General features: G+C 43.1%; 2 protein-coding genes across 2 annotated transcripts in view; one reads left to right on the top strand and one right to left on the bottom strand.

The window, feature by feature from the left end:
* The first annotated feature begins 458 nt into the window (after window positions 1–458).
* Window positions 459–16,358, top strand: pan3 (poly(A) specific ribonuclease subunit PAN3). Its single transcript, XM_069667232.1, has 18 exons — window positions 459–1,067; window positions 1,986–2,107; window positions 2,709–2,781; window positions 2,876–2,946; window positions 3,109–3,253; window positions 3,514–3,731; window positions 4,079–4,183; window positions 4,285–4,342; window positions 4,874–5,035; window positions 5,421–5,537; window positions 6,004–6,105; window positions 7,129–7,294; window positions 7,393–7,480; window positions 7,629–7,768; window positions 9,327–9,456; window positions 11,882–11,946; window positions 12,027–12,165; window positions 13,277–16,358. Exons 1-18 carry the CDS (start codon window positions 731–733, stop codon window positions 13,415–13,417), a joined length of 2,379 nt encoding a protein of 792 aa, XP_069523333.1. The 5' UTR covers window positions 459–730; the 3' UTR covers window positions 13,418–16,358.
* Window positions 15,709–24,873, bottom strand: part of flt1 (fms related receptor tyrosine kinase 1) — a 34,943-nt gene continuing 25,778 nt past the window's right edge. The window contains exons 16-30 of the mRNA XM_069667228.1: window positions 23,954–24,060; window positions 22,658–22,793; window positions 21,892–21,996; window positions 21,683–21,796; window positions 21,478–21,566; window positions 20,997–21,093; window positions 20,585–20,682; window positions 20,378–20,500; window positions 19,730–19,841; window positions 19,513–19,612; window positions 19,251–19,356; window positions 19,057–19,154; window positions 18,820–18,889; window positions 18,611–18,702; window positions 15,709–17,953 (exon numbers count right to left, since the gene is read on the bottom strand). Of these exons, the coding sequence (XP_069523329.1) occupies window positions 17,797–17,953; window positions 18,611–18,702; window positions 18,820–18,889; window positions 19,057–19,154; window positions 19,251–19,356; window positions 19,513–19,612; window positions 19,730–19,841; window positions 20,378–20,500; window positions 20,585–20,682; window positions 20,997–21,093; window positions 21,478–21,566; window positions 21,683–21,796; window positions 21,892–21,996; window positions 22,658–22,793; window positions 23,954–24,060 (1,604 nt within the window). The 3' untranslated portion in view covers window positions 15,709–17,796. The remainder of the gene's footprint in view (window positions 17,954–18,610; window positions 18,703–18,819; window positions 18,890–19,056; window positions 19,155–19,250; window positions 19,357–19,512; window positions 19,613–19,729; window positions 19,842–20,377; window positions 20,501–20,584; window positions 20,683–20,996; window positions 21,094–21,477; window positions 21,567–21,682; window positions 21,797–21,891; window positions 21,997–22,657; window positions 22,794–23,953; window positions 24,061–24,873) is intronic.

Genomic DNA, 24,873 nt, shown 5'->3' with positions numbered 1-24,873 from the left:
CAAAGTGGGAGCTAAAATTTAACAATAAAATGATTTTTTTGTATGTTTCCAAATATACATTTAATGATTTGACTTTTCTTGCCTCCCACAAATAATTAATTAATCTTAAAACTGTAAGCTTACTTCTCCTGTTCATTTGTGGCTCATCCCTGGTCCCGAAGTCGTGCATCTGTTTTTTTAAATAATGTTATGATATAATGTCACATAAATCTATTTCCTTTTTAAACGTTTTTTTATGTTGACCCTGCAGACGGCTGAACGCACCGACTGAAAAGCTTTAATCCTTGAAACGCGACTGTGAAGACCAACTACCTCTTCATCTACATTATGCTTTCACATGATCACCGTGCAGCAGCTTCATTTTGCAGCTTGCATGTGCAGCAGGTAAACGCTGCCAAACGCTCCTGTACCCACAATGCAAAGCTATGCTAGCTGGTCCCTAGCAGAGCAGCCTGAGCAAAAACAACAACAGGCTACTTTACGAAGAGGCAGCTGCATGGAGAGCGACAACAACGACGACCAGGATTCCGCACATGCATTGATAGTTTCATAACCAAAATGCATCTTAGCCTTATAATGTGAGTACTGTAGCCTATTAAGTGTTCCTCACCAGCTGAAGTGATATTATTTGGGGAAACTGTTTGCAGGCTAGCTGGCTAGCTCGCAGCTATCTGCGTCTCTCTATGTGTGAGTGTCTTCCGGCAGCAGCGGCGGCGGCAGCAGCGGTGCCATGAACAGTGGACTCCCAGCTTCAGCCGCTCCGCTCGGGGGTGCCGGGATACCCAACGTCAAGGTGAAGTTCTGCCGATATTACGCGAAAGACAAAACCTGTTTTTATGGAGACGAGTGTCAGTTCCTGCATGAGGATCCGTCCATGGCGAGCCTGCCGCTGCACGGAGGCGGCGGGAGCCCCGTCCCGTTGTCCATGGCCGGAGGTGGCGGGACGCCAGCGGGGTATTCCCTTGGTGGCTCCGCGGCGGCCTGCTCGGGCGGGGGGACCGGTGTGTCCAAGAAGAGCGAACCATTGGGGCCTGCAGGCACGTCTCTGGAGGGGCAGCTGTTAACCAGTAAGTGACAATTACAATAACACAAGGCCTCACACGGGTGGACTGTCTGTGACTTTACTTTTGGGCCTTGTTGGGCTTTGTTAAAATTTAGCCCGAGGATTCACTGAGGCCTCTTCACCCCAAAACAACGTGGGCTACATTCACACACCAAACATCCAAAACCTTCTGCATGCAGCTTTAGCATTAGCTGTCTTTTGAATACCCTTTTCAACAGGTGGTATCAATGGGGCTTTATAACAACATGTTCCATTACCCATGTTGCAGCTCACACGAAGGCCTGTTTGTGTGACAGCTGTGAGTGGGCAGAATCCGCGACCCACGACAGTGTAGCAATGTGTAGCTATCAGCTAGCTAGCGTTAGCTAAACTTAACTAGCGTTAAATTGACTGCTTTAACTAACTTTAATGCGTTTTGCTTTAGCCTCGAAGAGACGCTATTAATCGCAGTACGACTCTCGGTATTTCTTTCTGAAGTCAAATGTTGTTGATGTGAACTGTAGTGTTGCTGTTGGGATGGAAGTTTAATGTTTGCTAACATTAGCATAGCTCCGCTAGTTGTTCACGGGGCTTTTCCCCCCAACGTAAACAAACAGCAAGTTACATCGTTCACGTGCAGTTCAACGAGAACTACGTCCACTAAGACTCGAATCCAGTAATTGTTGTGCTAACGTTTGTTATTAAATGGTGCTCGTAGTGTTTATCGCCATGTGGCACGCTTTACTAGTAACATACCATGCAGTTTTGAAATGTTTACATGCTTTCTAATGAGCTCTGCGGTTGGTTAAGCAGGCACTCGGTAGTCCTGACATCTACCTGCATACTTTGCTCCTCATCTCTTTTAATGTCCAGAATTATCTCTCAGTTATTTAAGTCCCGCTAAAATTACAGTTCACTTAACGTTTGTTTCTGTCATCCACAGTCCCAGTGATGGAGGGCACAACCCTGAGCGATGCCAATCTTACCAACTCTTACTTCAGCAGCAGCTTTATTGGGGTCAATGGGTTTGGAAGCCCAGCAGAGTCTAAATACTCAATGATGCAGGTACAAAAGGGAAACAGTGGATACATGGTCAGAGTAAACAGAAAGTGACAGAAAGTGCTATAAAAATGTATTTTTGTTACATTGCTGTCGTTGCTGTGCTTGTATAATCTATGCTAGTTAAACAAGGACTAAATTAGTTATTTAAATGTTTGGCATAATGTTTTTTCTTATGTAGTCTGTTAAAACATGTTTTTGTGTATTAACATGTTATGTTTCTTTATTTGAGCAGTGACAATGTACAAAGAACATCAACCTTATATGAAACAAGGAAAGATGTGTTGTACCAGGCTTTAGCAAATTGCTATTTTTCGCACATAGTCCCTTGGCAGGTCAGCAAAGTAAGGAAATTGTAAGAAGACAGAAATTGAAAGAATACTAGACATTTAGAGTACCAAACACACTCCCCACCTGCCAAAGACATGTGAGATTGCACAAAAAAGTAACATTTAAAAGAGAACCTTAACCCATACCAACACAGAAATAGACATTAAAAGAGCCACAAGAGAACATGTTATCGTTACGCCACAATAAAGTATGGATAAACAAATGTACATTAGAGTTCCTCCTGTAACACATTTGTTATTGATGCTGCCTTCTTTAGCGAATGACGACCAGCAGCAGTTCTCCCAGTCTCCTCAACGATGGTGCCAAGAACTTTAGCCACAGCGCTCACGGTAAGACCCCTATAGTTCTCTGTGGAGCAGCACACATTCATTAACTACTGAAAGTGCCAATACTCATCTCTGTACACTCTTTGGTCTTCTACAGATCCAGTGAATTCCCCCACATCTTCACTGTTTAGTGATTTTGGTGCTCTTAGCATTTCCCAAAGGAGAAAGGTGAGCACACAAGCATCCTGTCCAAGTACAGTAAAAACAGCTTTTAAAGGGCTTAACTGTACTCTTGTATAAGCAGGTCCTTGAAATTTAAGTAGGGTGATGTTAATTCCCATCTTTGTCTAAATTGCATCCAACATAAAATGTTTGTCCTTGTACCACCAGACTCCTAACCCGGCAGCAAGTGAGTTCATCCCTAAGGGAGCTCCACGTATGGCCACCATGGCGCAGTCCACTGTCCAGGCCTTCCCCTCGCCTCTCTTCCCTCATCCCAGCCTCAGCAGCTCCACAGCTGCTGCGCTGGCTCCAGGTGAGGTTTTTGGAGCATTACCAACTGAGAAATCACCCTGTTTTATCTGATATGCTCTACTTTCTTCATGACTCAGTTTTGTTTTTTATTTAGCTCTGAGACATTTGTAAATCAGCAAGTTTGGGAATTCCCTCTTGTGTACATCACTGCATGCGCTTCAGATGAAACGAAAGCAGGCCTCTTCACTGTTGACGATTGCACCTGGTGAATGGTGCATGTCCTTTCTTGAAATAATATTTCCTTTTCCCTCCCAATTTTAGGCATGTCCCTGTCTGCGGGATCTTCGCCTCTCCACTCTCCAAAAATTACACCTCACAGCTCACCTGCTCCTCGGCGACGCAGCCACACCCCAAACCCTGCCAACTACATGGTGCCCACCACTGCGTCTGACCCGGGTGCTCATATAATCCAGAAAGAGACCGTAGGGGGGACCACCTACTTCTACACTGACAACACACCGGCACCAATGGCTGGGATGGTATGCATGGTCACATACAAAGATGCAACATCACTCAATGAATTTTAAATATATTACAAGCAAGGAAACTGCATATAAATCTGTCTGCATTTAAAACTTGAGGTGATTTGAAGTTCTTTTGCAAGTGTTGGCTCCAGAAGATACTACACCTCCTTAACGATACAATCCACGTTGGTCATTTAAGGGTTATAATTTGGCTTCGTACGATCTTTGACACGAGTTTTGTTCCATTACAATCTTATGCGTAGCTGTGAGCTTATAAACAGAAAAAAAATAACCCCTGTATGATGCCATTGGTTTTCATTTCTTAATAAATAGGAAGCTGCCTTTTTCTGGTTTCATTGCAGGTGTTTCCTACCTACCATATCTATCCCCCCACCGCTCCCCATGTGGCTTACATGCAGCCGAAAGCGAACGCCCCATCTTTCTTCATGGCTGATGAGCTTCGACAGGTATTTCCCACTCGTCCCCTTTCAATTCGCACTAAATATCTGCCCCGTCTTCTTTTCTGGAGGAGACGTCTGACGTGATTCCTCCTCTGTTTCTCCTCCAGGAGTTGATAAACAGACATCTGATCACCATGGCCCAGATTGACCACTCGGAGAACCCAGGTAAAGGGTCTCAAGTGGTGTCGCAACAAAGAGTTGCTTATTATTACACTACAGATGGAGATGATGTTTACAAGGCTTGTGTGTGCCGCAGAATGTGGCTCTAACACAAATGAGAATGAATGAAAGATGTGCTCTCTATCAAACAAAAGACCGTTTTGATGCTCTGTTGTTGTTTTTTATAAACCTCCATTGCTTGCTTAAACTAATGTGGAGATGATTTCTTCATGTCTGTGTGAAAGTCTGTTGAAATATGATGTTTGTGGTCTCTGTGGGGTATGCTTCCAGTTACCCACATGTTCTTTTTCTGTTTCTCTCACGTAGCATTGGGCAACAATCGTTAACAGTCAAAAACACATTTGTGAAAACAACTTCTAAATGTTATTCAAACTCTAGCGCTGATAAAGTGTTGGTAAAAACAGGTATATTTGTGTTATGCGCATACAGCTAGCTTAGGGTTGCTGAACTATTTTTGGATTGCATGTGTTTGTGCTGTAGCGTTTTTTTTCTTCTGAAGTTGCTTCTGTCTGGCAGATGTACCATCTGAGGTGGATAGCTACCACAGCCTGTTCCCCCTCGAGCCCCTCCCCCCTCCAAACCGCATGCAGAAGACCAGCAACTTCAGCTACATCACCTCCTGCTACAAGGCGGTCAACAGCAAGGACGACCTGCCCTACTGCCTGAGAAGGATACACGGTAAGAGATGTGGTGATGACATAGGGTCTTTCAGAGACGCCTAACACAGCTGTACCAAAATACCCGCTGTGTGAATTATGCAATGAGTTTTTAAAGCAACAAGTTATTAGTTTAGTTTCAAGTTTTTAGAAATCTATGCATAATCCTAAAAAATAAAGCTGCATTGGAATTAAATACATTATTTACATTAGCTTCCCTACTGTCATGAAGAAATCAGCAGTGTGTCGATAATGCGATGCTGTTGTGCAGAAAACACAAACTTCATTAAAGCTCTTGTTGTTCCATCAGAATACAAATGAAATGCATGTGTTATATTTAAATATAACAAGATTGTTAAAGTGCATGTTATCCTTATTAATTATTTATTTCCTATGTGTGTGTCCAGGTTTCCGCCTTGTGAACACCAAGTGCATGATGCTGGTGGACATGTGGAAGAAGATTCAGCACTCAAACTCTGTGACACTGAGGGAGGTCTTCACCACAAAGGCCTTTGGAGACCACTGTGAGTCTGTAGCACCCATAAGCAGCATGTACAGTGTGTGTTTGTGTCTTCCGGATGTGTTTCATTCGTCCTTTTTTACAAATGGAAATTTACCGAGAGAAATAAATTAACTAGTTGGCTGATAGAAAGTAGGATTTTGTACTTGGTAGGGGCAGACAGTTGAGCTGTTTTGTCTCATTTCCACTGCTTGACACGGCTCGACTTATCACAACTTGGAACATGTTTCTCATCTCAAAAGTACCTGCTCTTTATTTTATAACCTCTGCTAAAGGTTGATAAGTCAAGCCAGTACTAAACGGTGGGGTTAAAAACACTGAAGATCACTGATTGGTCAGAGATAAGCATCACCCTCTGCACCTCGTTCGGTTGACTTTTCTGCAGTGGTTGACTTTGCAGACTGAAAGATCTGCAAAATACTTTGACAACATACTAATTTTGATGAATACGTTCTACCTTTGTCCCTTAGCGTTGGTGTTCTCCTATGACTTCCATGCGGGTGCAGAAACCATGTTCAGCAGACACTTCAACGACCCAGCAGCAGACTCGTACTTCACCAAGAGGAAGTGGGGTGAGTTGGTCTTCCCTCCCTGCCTCCCTTACACTAAAATAGACCCAGCATCGCTTCTGCACCTCTCTGCTTCTGCACCGCTCTGCTTCACACATCATGCATTTGTTTACTTGTGCGCTAATGAGGTCATCAGCATTTCGGTGTGTGTTTTCATCGTGTGCGGTTACGTTCATACGGTCCATTTCTCTGCTTAGATTGTGTGTAGATAAAACCCCACAGGTGACACACATTACACATTGGTAAAAGGTCTTACACTTCTCTTGTGGGTGTCCTCGGGCTGCAAAGAAGATTGTTTTGGAAATTGTAAGAAGTGTCCTACTTTGACAGTTAACATGCGTGTGTCTGTGTGAGAGCTGTGGGGACTTAGGGGAAACTGTGGCTGAAACTGATCTTGGGACAGGTGCTGTAAAGGCCTACCTACAGGAATGCAGAGAGGGGAAGCAAAACCACTCCGACCATGGCCTTTGTCTAGTCTGTAACAAACACTTTTATCTCAGCATAAGGTATGAAGACGCTTACAGGCGAACATGCGTGAAAAACACCTCAGAAGCACCGGGTCACATATCAGAAAGGCATTTCTTTCTCGTATGGCTATAAAAGGGAAACGAACACAGTCGACTCTCGTGTCTTAGTGTGACACTGTGGGTTTTCTTGTGCTGAACACACCCTAACGCTGTCGCTTTAGTTCTATTACCCCCTGGTGTTGGGTGGTGTTACAGAAAATGCAGCATGCGTGATATTAAACAGTTCTGAGAACAGTCAGCTGAATTTCCTGCATTACTTTGTTCATGTCAGAGCTGAAACAACTTCTTTAAGCAATACCGCACATAATGAGTGATTTGATAACCCTAGGCTTTCCCCCACTAATAATCTGATTCACTGAGAAAATCAGCAGATTAACTGATAAGTAACATCCTACTTGTCTTAGCGGCATCAAAAGTGTGAGCTACCTTTTCCTAATGAGACAGAAGTTTGAGGTGCAGTTCAAAAGTAATGTTTAACCCTTCATGTCCCCGTGTGCAGGACAACATGAGCCTCCCCCTCCGCGGCAGCACGCAGGTCTGCTCCCGGAGTCTCTGATCTGGGCCTACATCGTCCAGCTGAGCTCGGCCCTGCGCACCATCCACACTGCCGGCCTGGCCTGCCGTGTGATGGACCCCAGCAAGATTCTTATTACTGGCAAGACCAGGTATGCACACGTGAATACGGACAGTTCACCAACCATGCAGCTGAGCGCGCTCAATGCAGACGTGCACATACTAATGATATGGTTTCTTATCTCCGCAGGTTACGGGTGAACTGTGTTGGGGTGTTTGATGTCTTAACTTTTGACAACAGCCAGACGAATCATCTTGCCCTAATGCCACAGTACCAGGTACTCTCTATGATGTAGCTGTCGTCAGTGGAGTTTTATCTAATCTACGTAACAACTTCAGCCTGAGAGATTGAAGCTCTTTTTTAGAATGGGACCTCACATCACTCATACATGTATTTCTGTCGTGTGTGTTTGTTTCGTCGTGTAGCAAGCAGACCTAGTGTCGCTGGGCAAGGTGGTGCTGGCGTTGGCGTGTAACTCCCTGGCTGGCATTCAAAGGGAGAACCTGCAGAAGGCCATGGAGCTGGTGTCCATCAACTACTCTTCAGACCTCAAGAACCTCATTCTGTAAGAAACTGCATTTACTGCAAGGCTGTAAACTTTGTCACAAATAATCTAATAATTTCCTCTCTGACATAAGCCCATGTTAGGATGTCAGAGTTTCAGGTTTTGCTAAATGTCAGTCATAAACTGCAGTAAAATTTTCCAGTTTTACGACTTAAAAATGATTCAAATATTGTCACAAATCCTCGGCAAGTCAAGCTTATAATGAATGGGTCCTGACAGAGTTTCATAACTGCTTTGGGTGAGGACACAAACTATGTTATTGAGTAGATTTTTAGTCATCAGTCAGAAATACTGTTTATTTCCCCAGAATTAGATCGCCTCACGTTGTCCCGCCCACAGCAGCTCTGAAGGTCATGATCGCGAACAGTTGTGGTTTTATTTCCGTGCCTGATAAAGATATCTGGAGGAAAGTTTCGATTTAGTCATTCTCTTAGTCTGTCAGTTTTTTTTTATCTAATTAACAAGCAAATTAACGGCTGCATTTACAGCAGGTTCAGTCGGCTTTGACTTTGCACTTCTAAATACTAAAGCGGAGATAAAGCAGAATTCGCATTTGGTTCTTGACCAGGCCGATGCTGTTAACCCTAAACTTGTCGATGCAGAGGGTCTCTTTACTTCTTCATTGTTAGACAAAGCTCGGGTCTTTATAAAGCAGATGTTAGTGGTCAATCAATGTAGGCATACATGCTAGGTTATGGCTTTACACCTCCTCTGCTGCTAGCATACAGTATGTTTCAAAAGATTGGAGGTTTCTAGCTTAGTCTTAAAGGGCCAGTTCGCCAATTTTCAACCTCATTCCTATCATGCTATTATGGGGAGCTAATGCCATTATGGTAAGAAAAAAAGATGTTTGGCTCTGTGCCTTTAGAGGACGCTATCCGCTTCTCCAATGGGCCCTGGAAAACCTCCGCCAGACTACGTGAAACGTGTCATCTGGCCGAGGCCAGGGAGTTCACTAAAGTACACTTCCCCAATCTCGGACGCCCGCCTCCGATGTCACGTCTCGTTCAAAATCGTCAGGTTTGAAATGTAGACTGCAGACCTGAAGATGTTTTAGACGATCCACCGGTATATCCTCGTCGTATTTCGGATTCCGTACCCCTTTGAGCCATTGACTGCAGCGATCAATGTCCTTGACTGGAAAACTGTAGTATTTCACTCCAGTGTCTCTCGCAGGGCTGAGGTAGGGGCGCAATGCGCGCTGGGTGTTGTAGGAATGTAGAATGGGCGAAACCATGAGCTGTTTGTACGACTTTCTCCACAGCTATGGCGCCAATTTCAAATATAATTGCTTTTATCGATTACAGAGAACACCAGCTTTGACTGACAGGCTTTTTCCAGGGGCGAACTGCTCCTTTAAGTCGGTGCATTAAGATTGAAGATAAAACTGAAACTGCCAGTGTTTACATTATCGCCTATGGTGCATGAGTAAAGCTAAACTTGAAGACCTAACAGCTTAAAATGTCACTTGTATTATGGGTGCAAAGACTTAACACTGTAATACTCGACCTTTTAAACTCACTTGAAGGTAAACTCTGCTGTTTATGTGTACGTGCAGGTATCTGCTGACTGAACAGTCTCGCCTGCGCAGCGTCAACGACATCATGCCCATGATCGGAGCTCGATTCTACACACAGCTGGATGCATCGCAGATGAGGAATGATGTCATCGAGGAGGACCTGGCCAAGGTATGCGCAACATTTCTGTTCAGGAACATTTTATGAAGAACAGAAACCATGTATGAATGCACACGGAGCTGCTGAAATAGGGCAGAGAGCTAAGAGGGAAGTTGTGTGCACACAGGATGTTGTTAGGTATACTGTAGGCTCTGCAGTCTCTGCTTTAACTTTCGCCCATGTTGGTGTGAATTCTCGTTTATGCCCTAACTTCCCCTTTACACCCCGACTCTCTACACATCCACCAAACAGGGCTTGGGTCGGTGTTTTTATGTAAAACTGATGCAAATGACCATTTCTATTTCTGCCTCTATAAGATACGCAGCAGGTCTTAGAAGAAGAGAGCAGCATTAGTTCAGAGAACAGCGGAAGAGTAGAGCTGTGGAGTAATAAAAACAGGCTGAGGAAATAGGGTTGATCGTCTGGCCAGGCCTGCTGATCAAGTGTGATAAACATCTCGTGCTTATCAGGGCATCTCTGCGTTACGTGTTGGAAGAATGTAAACAGCAGCAGCAGTATTGTTCATCTGACTGTTAACGAGAGCGTGAACTTAAATACACACGAAAAATGCTTTTTCAAAAAGTCAAAAATCTGCATGCACAGTGTGTTGCCATCTTTTATCAGTCCCAACTGGGGCCGAAGCATGCGGTAGGACTTTCTGTGAAACGTTGTAGGGCTGCCACGGCAGCTGGGTCACTGAAGCGATACCAACCGCAGCCGGCGCGTTGACATAAGAGCTGTGTTGCAAAGATTATGTCACTCGTTTCTCGGGAGTTTTTACTTTTTCAAAAACAGTTTTGAATGTGAGACGTCCTTATCATAGATTTCTTTTCTCGAGCCATCATATTTTATGTCACTTAATGTTAGAGATAGACCGATACCGATACCGATACCGATTATTAGTAGTCAAGGAGGCCGATAACCGATATTTGGAGCCGATATTCATTTGCAGTAAAAGTGAAAATATTGGCGTCAAAATTTTGAGTAATACAAACTCCAACACTTAACTTTGTTTAAATGCCTTTAAGCATATGTTTATTAAACAAACAAACAAAAAGCGCAGGGAGTTCCCAGGGTCAGCAGCATCTCTTATAAAGTTAACGGAAAATTTAAATAAATAAATACATAACTTCCTGAAGTTTTATAAAGTAAATAAAACAAAGTTAAATAAAATCCAACCCAAAATATAATCGCACACATGTTGTATAACTCTTGTGGCTTCACCTCCGTTAACAATAGAATACATCAGTGAATAGAGTTTTCAGTCTGTCCTCAAAGAAACCTGGTGCCATGACAGTCCCGGTAACTGTTCACACCTCCTGATTGTCGGGACTAAAGACGGCAAATGTAGCCGTCATCTGCAAACTCCGAGCGTCGGAGCAACTTAAATCTGTTGCCTCCAAAAGGACAAACTTTGTATTTAAAAGTGAGCATCAATAGACGTTAGAAAACCTGAAAGTTGAATTGGCTTTGAATAATTGTCACTTTGTCCAACAGTGCAGAAACGTTTGACAGGGTGAGACAGGCAGTGAGGAGGAAGAGAGAGGAGAGGCAGGAGTTTATTATATCTGCAGAAAGTGAGCGAAAGGTGAGATACGACTTGTTGACGGTCATTTGATGGAGCCAAAACATTCCATCAGTCCTGTAGGTGCCTGTATTTACGTTATAACTGAAGCTTAGCCTCTAAAAAGTCAAATGAATTGACCTTAAAGCTGACAGCGACCGATGCACTGAGGTGAGATTATAGTTTGATGTTCGAGCTGGTCCCTGCTCTCTTTGGTTTCTTTGAAATAACACATGAGACTGCATCAGCAAACAGATGCATTTAGAAGAAAGTGCAGCCTCTTCTGGTCGACTTTCAGTAAGGAGGAAGTGTCTCCTGGAACCTGTGAGGAAATGGGGTCCAGCACCATGTACGGACAGAGAGAGGAGGGACGGCGGTTTCAGTTTCTGACAGTGTTCCTCACAAGGTCGAGAAGTCTTCTCACTTCAAAGGGAGGTGTCCATTGTTTTAAGGAACTTAAAACTTAACTGTTTGTTCATTCTTCCTTTATTTCCTTCTTTCTTTGTGTATTTGCATGTTTGCATATTCATTTTATTTTTTGCATCGTCAAGGAAAGTAAGCGTAGTTTAAAGAGGTATTATGTTTTCTAATTCGCTGCCTCCAGCTGCAGAATATTTTCTTCACCTGCAAAATTTAAAATCGGATAATTTGTACCAATTCCAGTCTGTTTTTTTTAATAAATAAAATCTTTACAGTCTGCTTTCAAAGTTTCCCACCGTACTCAAACATCCCACCGTACGAATGCCGCCCAGTTCACCAGAAGCTAAATGGTTACAGCAGCGTCCACAGTTCTGTACGAGGTCCTTCCTGCCTCTTCACCACCAACAGTCCAATAAAGATCAAACATTTCAACATGAAATCGTTTCTTTGCAGGAGGTGCAAAACGGCCGTCTCTTCCGCCTGTTGGCCAAACTGGGCACCATCAACGAGCGGCCAGAGTAAGTACAGAACAGCGCAGTGTAAGGGATCTGAGTCTGTGTTACTTCTCTGTTGCGTGACCTTTTGTTTTGTTAAACAGGTTTCAGAAGGACCCGACGTGGTCGGAGACGGGCGACCGCTACCTGTTGAAGCTTTTCCGGGATCACCTGTTTCACCAGGTGACAGAAGCCGGGACGCCCTGGATCGACCTCAGCCACATCGTCTCCTGCCTCAACAAAGTCAGTGCGCTCTCCTCTCTCCTCCTCCTCCTCTTCTTTTTTAAATAATAATGAATTGTTAAGTGTTTATGAATTAGTCAAACACGCAAAGTGTCCTATTTTCAGAGCATCTGTTCATGCTTCATTTGTACTGGGTAAAAAAAACATGCACGCATGTGCCAACAGATTGCAGAAGAGAGGGAGTAAAAGTAGATCTCTTACTGGTCGCCTTTCATCACTGACATTTGGTTTTTGGTTAGCAGCTGGTCACGGGCGGCAGCAGTGAGAAAAATATTCTCTTTACGAGTTTTCTTTACAGAGCCAACACAAACATAGTTTGAGAGATGGTTTGCTTTAGTGCCACTTCTACAGTAGAAGATGTTGAAAACTATGAACCACCAACTGAATTTTCTTGTACATTTCTGACCAATCATTTTTTCTGTTCTCACTTCTGATGTTCCTCTTTTAAGTATTAAGTTGTTAGCTGTTTAAAGCTTTTCTTAGAAGATACACTTGACTGTTTCTCTTAATAAACACAGACTCTACACTCACTGATCACACATGCTAAGTGTTAACCTCAGATATTTAAGGTCATCTGTCGCCCGGCGTAAAATCTTACTCGCTCGATGTTGAGTTAACTGTCACGTGAGATAAAGGAAAAGTAAAATTCTCACTTGTGAGAACCTTAAATAGAGTTTTGAGCTTTGTTCGGATTGGAAAATGACATAGAAATGAACTGCTCGTTGCAGTTTTACCTTAAATTCTTTCAAATATTTCTTCTAATATTGTTTAATTTAAAGCTCCTGTGAGGAACTTTCAGTTTGTGTTGATTTTGGCGCCCCCTGTGGACAAAGCTGTACCTCTTATCTCGCTGCTGATTTTGTCCCGTACATGTTTAAGTGGTCATCCTGCTCTCTTTAACAGTTATATGTATCGCTCACTTTAAATGTTTGCCCTGTAAAATGTAAACAAAGGCAGCGTGCAGTTTATCTCTTCGCCTGAGACCTACCCCCCCTCCAGCAGTTTCAGGCATTAAAAATAACCACATAGAAATAATCAATGTTGTCGCTGATGGTCTGGTTTGCTTTTGTAGCTCATGTAGAGACATATCTTATCTTCTGTGTCGACGCAGCTGGACGCGGGCGTTCCTGAGAAGATCAGCCTGGTGTCTCGGGATGAGAAAAGTGTCCTGGTTGTGACTTACTCGGACCTGAAGCGCTGCTTCGACAGTACCTTCCAGGAGCTGCAGGCCGCGGCCTCCGGCTCTCTGTAGCGCCCTCTTGGGGCCCGGAGTGGGACTGCCCGGACCTGGAGCACACTATTGCACTACAGGGGAGGACCAGGCTCATGGAGATGACATCAGCATGGCGAAGGCAGCGGGGCGGGGCTTCGTGAACCTCAGTCACATACACTGACCCTGTCCACCAGGAAGGCTTTTTCTAAAGTGTATTTTTTTTAGTTTTCCTAAACCCCGCAGCTGAAAATTGTAAAACAAAAGGAACAAAAAAAGAAAAAGGACAAACACGGAAGCTGTGACGAACGAGTCTGAGGACATTTTTTTAGATTTGGGGAACAAAACGAGAAACAAACCATGAGGTTTTTGAACATTTTCCTGCTTTTATTGTTTATTTCTACAGTTGGGGTTTATTTTTCACAGGAGGATGCACTAAGATTTTAATTTTTTTGTTAATTTTTGTTATTTTTATGAATACGTGTGCGTGGCCTACAGGGTGTACCCAGAGCTAAAGTCACACACACGGACATAAAAACCAGAGCAGACTAAGAATGAAAAAACAAACGACAAAAAACAACAAAAACAAACCCAGCTTTCTGTCGACTGCGTCTCTCTTCCGTCTGGAGACCACACCCCTTCACGTGACGTGCACTGGGAGACGGGACACACCACTCGAGGCTTTCTTTGGGGAGGGACGGCACCTGTTTTATGAAATGGGTCGGCCCACCTTTGCCTTGGTTGTTTGTTCCCCTTCTGAAAGGACAAACCACTTGGGTGGGTGGGACGGGTCTTAAACTGGAAAATGAATGAATTTCTGACATTTTAGTTCAGGAGATTGTGGAACATCAGGCTCATATGTAAGTAAATGATTTGTGTGGGTGGGTGGGCGAGCATGGACCGGGATCTGAGGGTGTTTTTTGTTGCCACTGAGGAAGGGGTGTCTTCTCCTGATGCCGTCTACCAAGTGTCTGTCACACATGCAGCAGCCGCCTTTGGTTGACGGACGCTACAGTGACATGAACTGCTCATGAGGGGGTGTTTTCATTTGGCTGTCCAGCACTTGGGTGTAGCCTGCGGGTGGGGCTTCTGTTGAGGTAGAGCCACAGCTGCCTCTTTGTGGAATGTCCTTATTTCGTCCCCCACCCGTCCTCCCTGTCTCGAACGTCCCCTTTCTGTCTCTCTCTCTCTCTCTCACTCTCCCTTCTTCTTCTCTGCTTTTATCCCAAACTTCACTTCCCCTGACATTTGAGAAAAGTGATGCTTTTTTGTGATTTTTCTAGCTGGTTTTTCTCTTTGCTCAGATTCTGTGCAGGAATGCATGATAGGAAAAATCGGAGGGCAGTTAATTTTTTGCCTCAACTCTTTATTATTCTGTGGACCAATTCCAGCAGGGGGGTTTAGGGGAAGGGGATGAAGGGCGAAGGAGAGAAGAGGAACGGGGCCCTGGGCACCAACAGTTTCTTTTTGTTTGTTTTATTCGGTTTTTTTAAAGATCATGATATTACAGAACGTGCTGGAGACGACGCGGCGGCTCGGGCTGCCGCTCTCACTCGGATGGCTTGGATTTCTCTCAGGATGACAAACAGCTGGAGGGGCCCAATGATTGAATGTGTTTGGCTGTCATTGGCCGCCCCCTGTCCAGTCAGATAGATGAGCTACAGTGGAGTGGGGTCTTCAGATTGAGGTTTTTAGGAAGTTGCCGGCATTGTGGAGATCATGATGTGAGGGATTTTTACGTTGCCCTTAAGCACAGTTCATACTCTGATGATTACTCTCAATATTGGTCTGCTTCACCCGAATAACGAGATCAATCCGAGCTCTGTTCTTGATCCGTCTTGGTCACACGTTTGAACCACAGCGTTCGATACGAGACAAGGTGACAAGGCGGAGTCAGCGAGAACAGCGTCTGCTCTGTCGATGGTCTGCATTTGGGGGCAACAAACCCGCAGGGCGAGTTCGATCATGTATTTCCTCCGTTTTAGTGAAATGAACAGACAAAAACATATTTGGTGAATGTGGTGCTTTAGAAAAACCCTCAAATCACACACACACACACACACACACACACACACGCCCTCCAACACGGCCTACACAATGTCAGTGCTCATATCACTATCTTCCACGTCATAACACACACTCCAGTTAATATTAGTGACAAACTTCTTCTGCCCCCCCCCCCCCCCCCCACATCGACACACCAACAATCACCATCTTAGTATGTTTTATGCCCCTCGTGTTCATTGTCTCAAATTTTGCAATATTTGTGTGTACAGCAGTATTTTAATAAAGAATACCAAAACTGAAACGTAAAGGATGCGGTGTGTTTTTGTCTTCTGGTGTCATTTTAATATGAACATATTTTAAAGCCACATAAAACTGAATGTCAACATATCGGTTGGATTTGACTGAATGGATTCTTCAGTCATTTTAAGAACTGAAAATTGAAGCAAATAATCATTTGTAACAGATACAATCGGATTAAATTCGAGATTATACAGCTCCGGAAAAAAAATAAGAGAGCACTCCAAATGTTCCTTAAATCAGCGTCTCTCTCTTCACATCATGGCCGGCCCGATCCAGGTCTGAACCCCGCTTGAAGAGTGGCATAACATCACCCAACGGCAGTGTGACGGACTGGTGGAGAGCATGCCGAGACGCATGAAAGCTGTTATTAAAAACCAGGTTATTCCACCAAATACTGATTCCTGAACTCTTCCTGTGTTAAAACAGTATTCTGTTGTTTAAAGGGGGACATGAACCTGTTTTCTTTGCATTATTCCAGCTCTGAAAATATATTTTTATCTTAACCAGTCATCATTTCCTGCAAATAAAAAGACCTAAATGAGAATATTTTACGTGGAAGTTAAGAACGAAAGTCAATTTTACACAAACTTGAGAGAAAAACAGATTTTTGCAGTTGTCTCTTATTTTTTCGGGAGCTGTATTTGTAAAGCAAAAAAACCAGTGTAAATACAGTTGAGTGGAAACAGATTGCATCATATCAGATGTCTAAAGATGTTGCCAGTATTTGTGCATGAATCTGTTGCTTTTATATTTTGTAGTGCTGCAATAAATTCTTTTATTTTGTATCTTTGGTGAGTCATTATTTGGTCAATACAAAAGAAAAGCTGGAACTCATTAATTGCATATTAATTTTCTTTCCAAAAAAATACGAATCAAGTGGGGAAAAAAACACAAAACATATCTGAATTGTACGGAAGCCCTTAGTGGACATGCATCCTTACGTTTTCTTTACTCCGTTTTCCCGTTACGAGTCATTTCTGCTCGTTTTTTTCGAGATCTCGACTTGTTTTTCTCGTTATCGCGGGAAAATAAAGCGGGTTTTCCCATTATAATGGATTCATTTATTTCATTATCTCGAGATAACAAAGCTCATTTTCTCGTGTGAGACTAATGAGTCAAGTTAAGCCTGTTTAAATGTTTGTTTTGTGCCTTTGCAGCTCTGGGGATATGAGTCATGATCATCTGCCGTTAAAGTGGTGCCGCGTCGTTATCTTGTGATAAGGGTGTCTGCTAAGGGCTTCCGTAGCATTGATCTATTCAATGATAAATATTTTTGTTAATAAAAATACACTGCATAAACAGCACGAGTAAAGTTCTGTCATTTATGAATGACTTTATTTTATATTTAAAGATACTAAATATAGACTTAAATATAAACTCAGATGTTTATGAGGCAAACTAGATCAAACCAGTGTGGTCAGATATAACTGCTCTGAGATCAAGCTTATGTTTTTAGTTATTGTTGATAAAATTAAAGCATTTAATTTCAAGAAAAGTAATTTTATAGCATTAAAAGTAGTTTGTTTTTCTATCTATTCTGTGCAGACGTTCAAATTTAAGGCTCAGAAATGATTAACAAAAGACTCATCTATGAAACGATTACAGCAGTAGAATAAATACAGAGCTTCATCCCGTCTAACTGAAAATACTCAGTGGATATACTCATAAATCAGTGGATAATAACTTTTTCTTCCAGCATAAAGTCGCTGTGTAGGAGAAACAAATATTCATACAGCAGTGTTCCTCTTTACAAAGCTCAGCACATGAGGTACCAACACAATAAGCTCCGATACATGAAGGTCAGTAAATACATTCTGCAGAATTCAGCATATGATCAGTCCTATCAGGCAAACGTAGCTGCTCTCGGAAAGGGGCCGTGTCTGGTGATTCAAGATAATACTTGGTCATACTGATGAAACATTGTTTTCAAAACTGAAGCGAAGTTTTGTGTCTTATCTTAAGAGACGACTTCTTCTTGGTCGAAGGAGGAAGAGAGAAGAAGAAATGCAGATAACGTAATGAGGTAGAGGACCCAAAATGCAAAAGCAGAATCAGCTCTGATTGGCTAGAAATAGATATACCCTGTGCAAAGACGTCAAAGACAAGAGCAGATGCTAGAGGGAGGGGTAGAGGAAAGCAGAGTTGTAGTCCGGAGGAGGGGAGCCGCCTTCGTCGGACTCCCATTCACACGGCAAGATGGACGGCTCGTCGTCACGGTCGTTGCGCAGGAAAGGCACCTGGTTGTCATGACACTTAGCGAAGGAAAGGAACCTAAACAGAAATAATTATTTTGAATGAGTTGTAGAATACCATGCATTTAGAACATCCCTTCATTTTTAACTGAAAAATAAGTCATTTGCTTTAAAGGAGCGATTCACCCTGTAAAAAAGCCACCGTCAGTCAAAGCTGGTGTTCTCTGTAATCGATAGAAGCATTTTAAATCGGCGCCATAGCTAAGGAGAAAGTTGTACAAACAGCTCGTGGTTTCGCCCATTCTCGTTCCTACAACACCCAGCATGCATTGCGCCCCTCCCTCTGAAAGGAACGGCCCAGCGAGAGACGCTGGAGTGAAATACGACCGTTTCTCTGCAGGCATTGTCTCAGAGCGGGACAGAATCTGACATACGACCAGAATATACTGGTGGATCGTCTAAATGGGATTGTGTCCTCCAATGGAACAGAGCCAAAGTGCATTTTTTTCTACCATAATGGCGTTAGCTCCCCATGATAGCATGATAGGACTGAGGTTGAAAATCAGCAAACTGGCCCTTTAAAGAATCAAAACGTCTGCACTTTTTCGAGACGTACCACAAGCAGACAGTGATTCAAAACTTGAACGCCTCACTGTGTGCGTGAGATGATTTACAGATGATGAGATGAGATTGAGGACAGTCAAGTGTTTATAGGTCAGAGATTAGATGTCACCACCTGCTGAGTTTCCTGTTTTTGGTGTTGTTATTCCACATCAGATGCCTCAGCTCCTCGGACGGTAGGACCATGCCGCTGTCACTCTGCTCATCCTGGAGCACAGAGTAGAAAAACCACGTGTTAATCTCTCTCTTTTTTAATCTTAATTCATGTTTAGTCTTAAGTTATTCCGTGTTTTCAAGGTGAAGATGCATTTGTTGTTTTCTCACGTCAGGGCTGTCTGGCTCCTCGCAGGGGAGTTCCTCAAAAATCTGAAGTGTGGCCATACCCCTCATGTAGCTAGAAATGTAGTGGAAACAGATACAAAACAGGAGTTTGAAATTTCTCTTCTGTCTCAACCTGTTTCCTGTTGTTTCTGAGTGTAGTTTCAGTGACCTCACACACCACTTTCACATCTGCACCTACATCTTAGGTAAATGTTTTTGTTTTGTCTCATATTTCCTCACCTCAGGTTTGTAACTGCCAGAGGGTTTTCTTTGACCGTCTCGCTGCGGCACGTGTCTCCAGTTGTGAAAGATCCCAGAGGAATATAATCCTTCCCATCCTGTTAAAGAGAAGGAGAAAAATAGGGGGTGTTCGTGAGACTTTTTTTGGACCAGAAATCAGTTATAAGCAAAGTGGGATTCATAAAGAGGTTGACCTGTTGAACCCGGGCCTGCAGCAGGTCTCCCAGGGTCTCCACCAGGTTAGTGAAGGTGGGTCGGTCTGAGGGACTGGCCTCCCAGCATGCCAGCATCGTGCTGTAACTGCACACACAAACAGACGGCCAAAGGGTTTAACGTTTATCATAAGGACACAGAACAGTGTTCCAGTGTTTTTGATGACCTTTATGTTACACGTCTGATGCAAAGCAGGTTTGATTCAACTCAAGTCCATGTCAGCACTGATATTCATCTACTCACATCTCAGGTGTGCTGTATTCAGGTGCTCGCATCCTTGTTCCCGCCTTCAGCCTGTGGCAGAACTCTTCATCAATGTAAAGACCGGGGTACGGAGAAGCTCCTGTGAGACACGTACACACAGATAACAACAAAGTTAAATCAGGTCCAAGGTCTGTGTTGGATTTTTTCCACTTCCTGTTTATCTTCAGAATAAAAGCATGGTTGTATGAGCTCTTACCCAAAGAGAAGATCTCCCACAGCAGGATGCCGTAGGACCACACGTCACTCTGCGTGGTGAACAACTTGTCGAAGATGGACTCTGGAGACATCCACTTCAGAGGCAGGCGGGCCTGTCAGCCAATCAGATCACAGGGTGGATGTTAGGTTAACTAGTAAAGAGTTAAAAAGCAGCTACAGGAAGCACTCATTCATTTAGTTTATTAACATTAGAGTTGCAATGTGGTTTAAGGCATTTTAATCCTTATTTGGTTGATTTTATTTTCACTATAGCAGTTCCTGTCTAACCATGTAAATAACCACAAATGAGTAATTTATTGAGGGATTTATAAATGTATTTGACATTTAAAACAACCTTTTTACCTGCTGTGACTGTCTTTACAGATAGTGGTTGTTGATTTTGTAATTGAGCAGGTGTAAAAATTTAAAATACCTCATTTTTTTAAGACAAAATTATTTATTAAAATACGAAAAATTCCAAGTAAATTAAATATTATAACAATTAAATACTAGCATATCTTAAATTTGACATGTCAACTTAAAAATGTCCTTTTCTCCTGTTGTTGTAACTGCAGTGTTACCCTGTAAATTCGAAATGTACAACTTTCACGTTGTGTTTTTGTGAACCAGAATTCTCCCCTGCACTCACATCCCCCTTGCGGACGTAGTCGGGGTCTTTGTAGATGTCTCTGGCCAGACCGAAGTCACAGATCTTCACCACTTTGCTTTCAGACAGCAGAATGTTCCTGGCTGCCAGGTCTCTGTGGATACACTGATGGAGAAACACAGAGAACATGAATGAATTCATGAAATACACCTGCATACACACATGCACACGTGGAGTACTGAACCACACCTTGCGAGAGGCCAGGAACTCCATCCCTCGCGCCACCTGGAAGCTGAAGGAGATGAGATCCTCCAGGAATAAAGGAGAGCTGGAGGAAGATTTGAGATCTAGAGGAGGAAAGAGAGGCGATGGAATGAAGCAGTCTGGTCATGCTAACACAAAAGAAGTGTTCATTTCAGGGATGCACGATATAATTGGCACGTTATCGGCATCGGCGGAAATGTCCTTTTTCTGCCGATATTTTCCACCGATAAAACAACACTTTAATTCTGCCTAAATGCTCGATGATTCCCTAAAAAAGCTTGACGTAATGCTACGACATCAACTCGGCACAAGTGTGCACCTGGAAAATATCGGCATATCGTATATCGGCCCAAAGTCTAATATCGTGCATCCTTAGTTCATTTAGCGCTTGTGTTACCTTGATTAATCCCTTTCTCTTCTCTCTCATCACACTGACGTCTAATGTTGCTCTGGCAGTCGGACACGCTGACACAACCTGGACCTGCATCCTGAAACTGGGACAAATTATAAGTGAATAGTTTGTAAACTGTTGAGAGAGGGTAAAAATAAAAACAGACAAGCTTCTTGACGGACGCGTGAACATGTTTTTGCTCAGACCTCGAGGCCCCAGTTTTTACTCGTGTCTAAAACTGTTAATAAAATAAGGAAGCAAACCTCCGTCTCGAACAGATAGCATCTTCAAACCTCAACAAGATTGCAGAAGTGAGTGTATGATTTTGAAATTGTGTGCAGCACAAAGGGGTGATTTTGTTTGTTTCTCAACTACAAGAGGTGTGGGGCAAGTGTGAACTATATTCACAAGACATGGAGGTCCTGTTTTGTTTTTTCTGGCGACATGTTTGATGGTGTCCGAAGATAACTGTGAAAGCTGAACTCACCATGCTGTGCACAAACACCTCTCTCTTGCTCTTCAGGAAGGCAGAGAGATTTCCATAGCAGCAGTACTCGACAATCACCATCAGTGGTCCTGGATACAAAGAAAACACATACAAATATGAGTGTGAGAGCACATACACACACATTATTACCTATACATGCAGAGCAATCATGTTGTGTTTATATAAACAGACATATTTATTTCACCTCCAGGCTTTGTGCAAGCTCCCAGCAGGTTGACTACATTCAGATGATGCCCAATGTGGTTGAGGATCTTCAGTTCAGTCATGAGAGCTTTGTGTTCGCTGGCTGTAGCTCCCTCTGGTGGACAAAAGGTAGAAAAGGATGTACATGGATGTTGTCTCATAGAACTGTAATTTGTTTCTCCTCACAACAGCAGGGACATGATCGTCTACCTTTGAGCATCTTGACCGCCACGGTGCTGCAGCTGGTGGCGTTGTCGATGCCAAACGCAGACGCCTGCATCACCTTTCCGAAGGCTCCACGGCCCAGAGGTTTCCCTGAGAGGACAGAGAGAGAGAGAGAACGTAGGGGGTCTTTCTGTGTGGAGTTTACATGTTCTCCCTGTGCATGCGCGGGTTACTCCTCCAGGCACAGTCCAAAGACATGCTCATTAGGTTCATTGATGACTCTAAATTGCCCGTAGGTGTGAGTGTGAACATGTCAGCCCTGTGACTGACCCCGCCTCTCGCCCCATGACAGCTGGGATGGGCTCCAGCCTCACCGCGACCCTGAGCAGGATCAGCAGTACAGATAATAGACAGATGGATAGCAAGGGAGGTGTCTTTTTGTGTCTAATTGAGCTCCTTTATTAATCACTTATCATCCTCCATCCTGGAACGTGAGATGCTGATAAGAGAAGACCCCATCTAACCGCCGCCAGCCCTGATGGTAGTGAGAGCTGATTAGTTCCAGTCAACACAGTTTACACACCCCCTGCTGGAGTTGATTAGCGCCGCACAGACAACACAGACGCAGAGTCTGATTAATGGAACGAGAGTCACTCCCAATAATAGCCTGATAAGAGCTGTGAGAAAGTCCTCGTATCTGTGCAGGGATCTTAAACACCTTCCCTCTCTCTGTTACATTTCCAGAATCCTCCCTGTTGAAGCCAATCACGCTCAAAACATACGTTTTGCATTCGTAAAATAAAGACTGTACCTAATTTGAGACGCTCTCGAGGGAACTCCCATTGGTTGGGGTCATACTGCAGTCTCTCACACTGCTCCTCTATTGGTCCGTCTCCTGTGTCCAGAATGATTGACAGGTACTCTGGTTTGGTGTTTGAGGTGTTGGGCTTTGAAGAAAGATAGAGAAAGAAATACATGAGCAAATTATATACAAGTGAAACCAGTCTACAATACTGTGTTTGCATAAGTAGAGGTTTTTATAGGTCATTCATAGGAAATCAAATAGGCCAATAATATTACTATATGAACAAAGACGTGTATTTAAAGTTCCTGGTATTTGGTATACACAAAGGAAATGCATTTTGGGTTATTACAGTGTTATAAAAACACTTTGGCAACTTCACATATTCACCAACACAACATAAACATAATTAAGCTGCGATTCAGGCCTGCGACCGAATCACAGCCGTGATGATATTCATTTCAACATCACGACCTCGAGTGTGATATTGCTTTTATACTAAAGTTATACAAGCGGCAAATAGTAGTTAGCAGTAACAATCAACAACAGATTATTTTTTGCTCCACCAACTGAACTAGTTCCACAACTTAACTGAAACTGCACTGTTGTTGCCGAGCAACCCAAACATTCTCCTGCACTCTGTTTCTATAGGTTACCATAGATCAGCTACTTTGTATAATGTATATTTATCTGTGTGTTTTAATTGATCATCAACCAGTGAAAGAAGAGTCTGCTGTGTGATTCAGAGGTACCAGCTAGATTAATATAGACATACACGGTCTGCTGTAATGTTCACTAGAATAGAATAGAATATCTTTATTGTCATTGTACATGTACAACGAAATTGGGTGCAATCCTTATTAGTGCAGATAAGAACACATAAAACAGTAAAAGAAAAAAACTAACACTAACAGTATTCAGAACACCTGGTTGAGGCGCAGTGATACACAGAGTGAAAAGTCCCTGTGATGTTGTACTCTTTATCAGCACTCATAGAATGCCTCTTGTCCAATCAGATTACTTGGTCAGAATTAACTGTTGTATAATTATAAACAAGTTTGTCATAATGTGAAAGATGACTCAGGTGAAAAGATTGAAAGAGGGGAAGAGGTGGCACGAGAAGAGATGATGCTAAATCATCCCACAGACGTACAATCGGGAAGTATTAGGGAAGGATTAAACTCTCACTTCAGTTGCAAGAAAGATAAGAATACTTAAAAACGTACATCAAAAATCCAGAGTGGCATAAATAAATAATAAAATATATCTGTGTCATTGTACTAGTAAAAATGTACTTCAACATACCTGTTTAAGTTTGCGTATGAAGAGCGTGAGCAAAAGCCAGAAAAGAGTGGCCACCACACAGGTACAGGTGAGTGTGGGAATCTCCAGGAATGAGGCTTCAGAGGCACCTAAACACACACAAACCAAAGGAACACATTAGTGACTCTGAAGCTTTAAAGATAGAATCTCGAAGATTTCGGTTTGGTGGCACCTAATGGCGATAAACGGTAATTGGCTCCGGTTGTCACGCTTGATTTTCCTTGCATCGAATTTGTTTTTTTTTCTTTGGATTTTCATCTTTTTTTTTTAAGTTGTATCTGTAGGCTCACCTTTGTGTTACCTCATTTGGTGATAGATAGTGACGTAACAGACATGTATTTAAAAGAAAATCTTCCAGATTATTACTTTAACTTTGCGTCTAACTACATTTTAATTTTTACAAACAAGCCGGCGTTGAGTGAGTTGCAAAGTCTTGACAATTGAGATAATCAGCGACCAAAATTAAAGAAAAATCAGATACTGTGATAATTCCAGTTATAATTTCCTCCAAATGGGGGCGCTGTGTTTTCATTATCACACCCTATACCAAAAACACAAGCATCCAACCTTCTTTCATACTCTTAAGTTTATTTGTCTTTCTCTTTCTGTAATGTGAAGAGCTGGAAATGCCCGGCTCGCTGTAGCGCAGAGCCTCTCCGGGATGCAGGCCCCGGGCCCCTCCAGAGGAAATAAAAACGGGAGACAGCTTCCTTCCTGACTGATCAGAACTCAACAAAACACAGCCACTCCTCTCTGCACACTCGGATCGGGAAGCTTGATTCCACTTCTGCCACCGAGAAGTCCTCAAACTCGAGGGGTGGAGGGTAACTGAACCACAGGAGTCCTTTATCTGCTACCACTTGACGTACCTGTGTGTGTGTGTGTGTGTGTGTGTATGAGCA

This window comes from Semicossyphus pulcher, unplaced genomic scaffold, assembly GCF_022749685.1.
Source record: "Semicossyphus pulcher isolate SPU_LCO1_2020_fin unplaced genomic scaffold, fSemPul1.0.p SCAF_18, whole genome shotgun sequence".
NCBI lineage: Eukaryota > Metazoa > Chordata > Actinopteri > Labriformes > Labridae > Semicossyphus > Semicossyphus pulcher.
Note: the sequence above shows the minus strand (reverse complement) of the source record. Positions and strands in the feature narration are given on the sequence as shown.

Coding starts and splice junctions, on each gene's coding strand:
- pan3 (XM_069667232.1), top strand. CDS start 731: ATGAACAGTGGACTCCCAGCTTCAGCCGCTCCGCTCGGGGGTGCCGGG. Junction 1,068..1,985: donor GGAGGGGCAGCTGTTAACCA/GTAAGTGACAAT, acceptor TGTCATCCACAG/TCCCAGTGATGGAGGGCACA. Junction 7,769..9,326: donor GACCTCAAGAACCTCATTCT/GTAAGAAACTGC, acceptor GTGTACGTGCAG/GTATCTGCTGACTGAACAGT.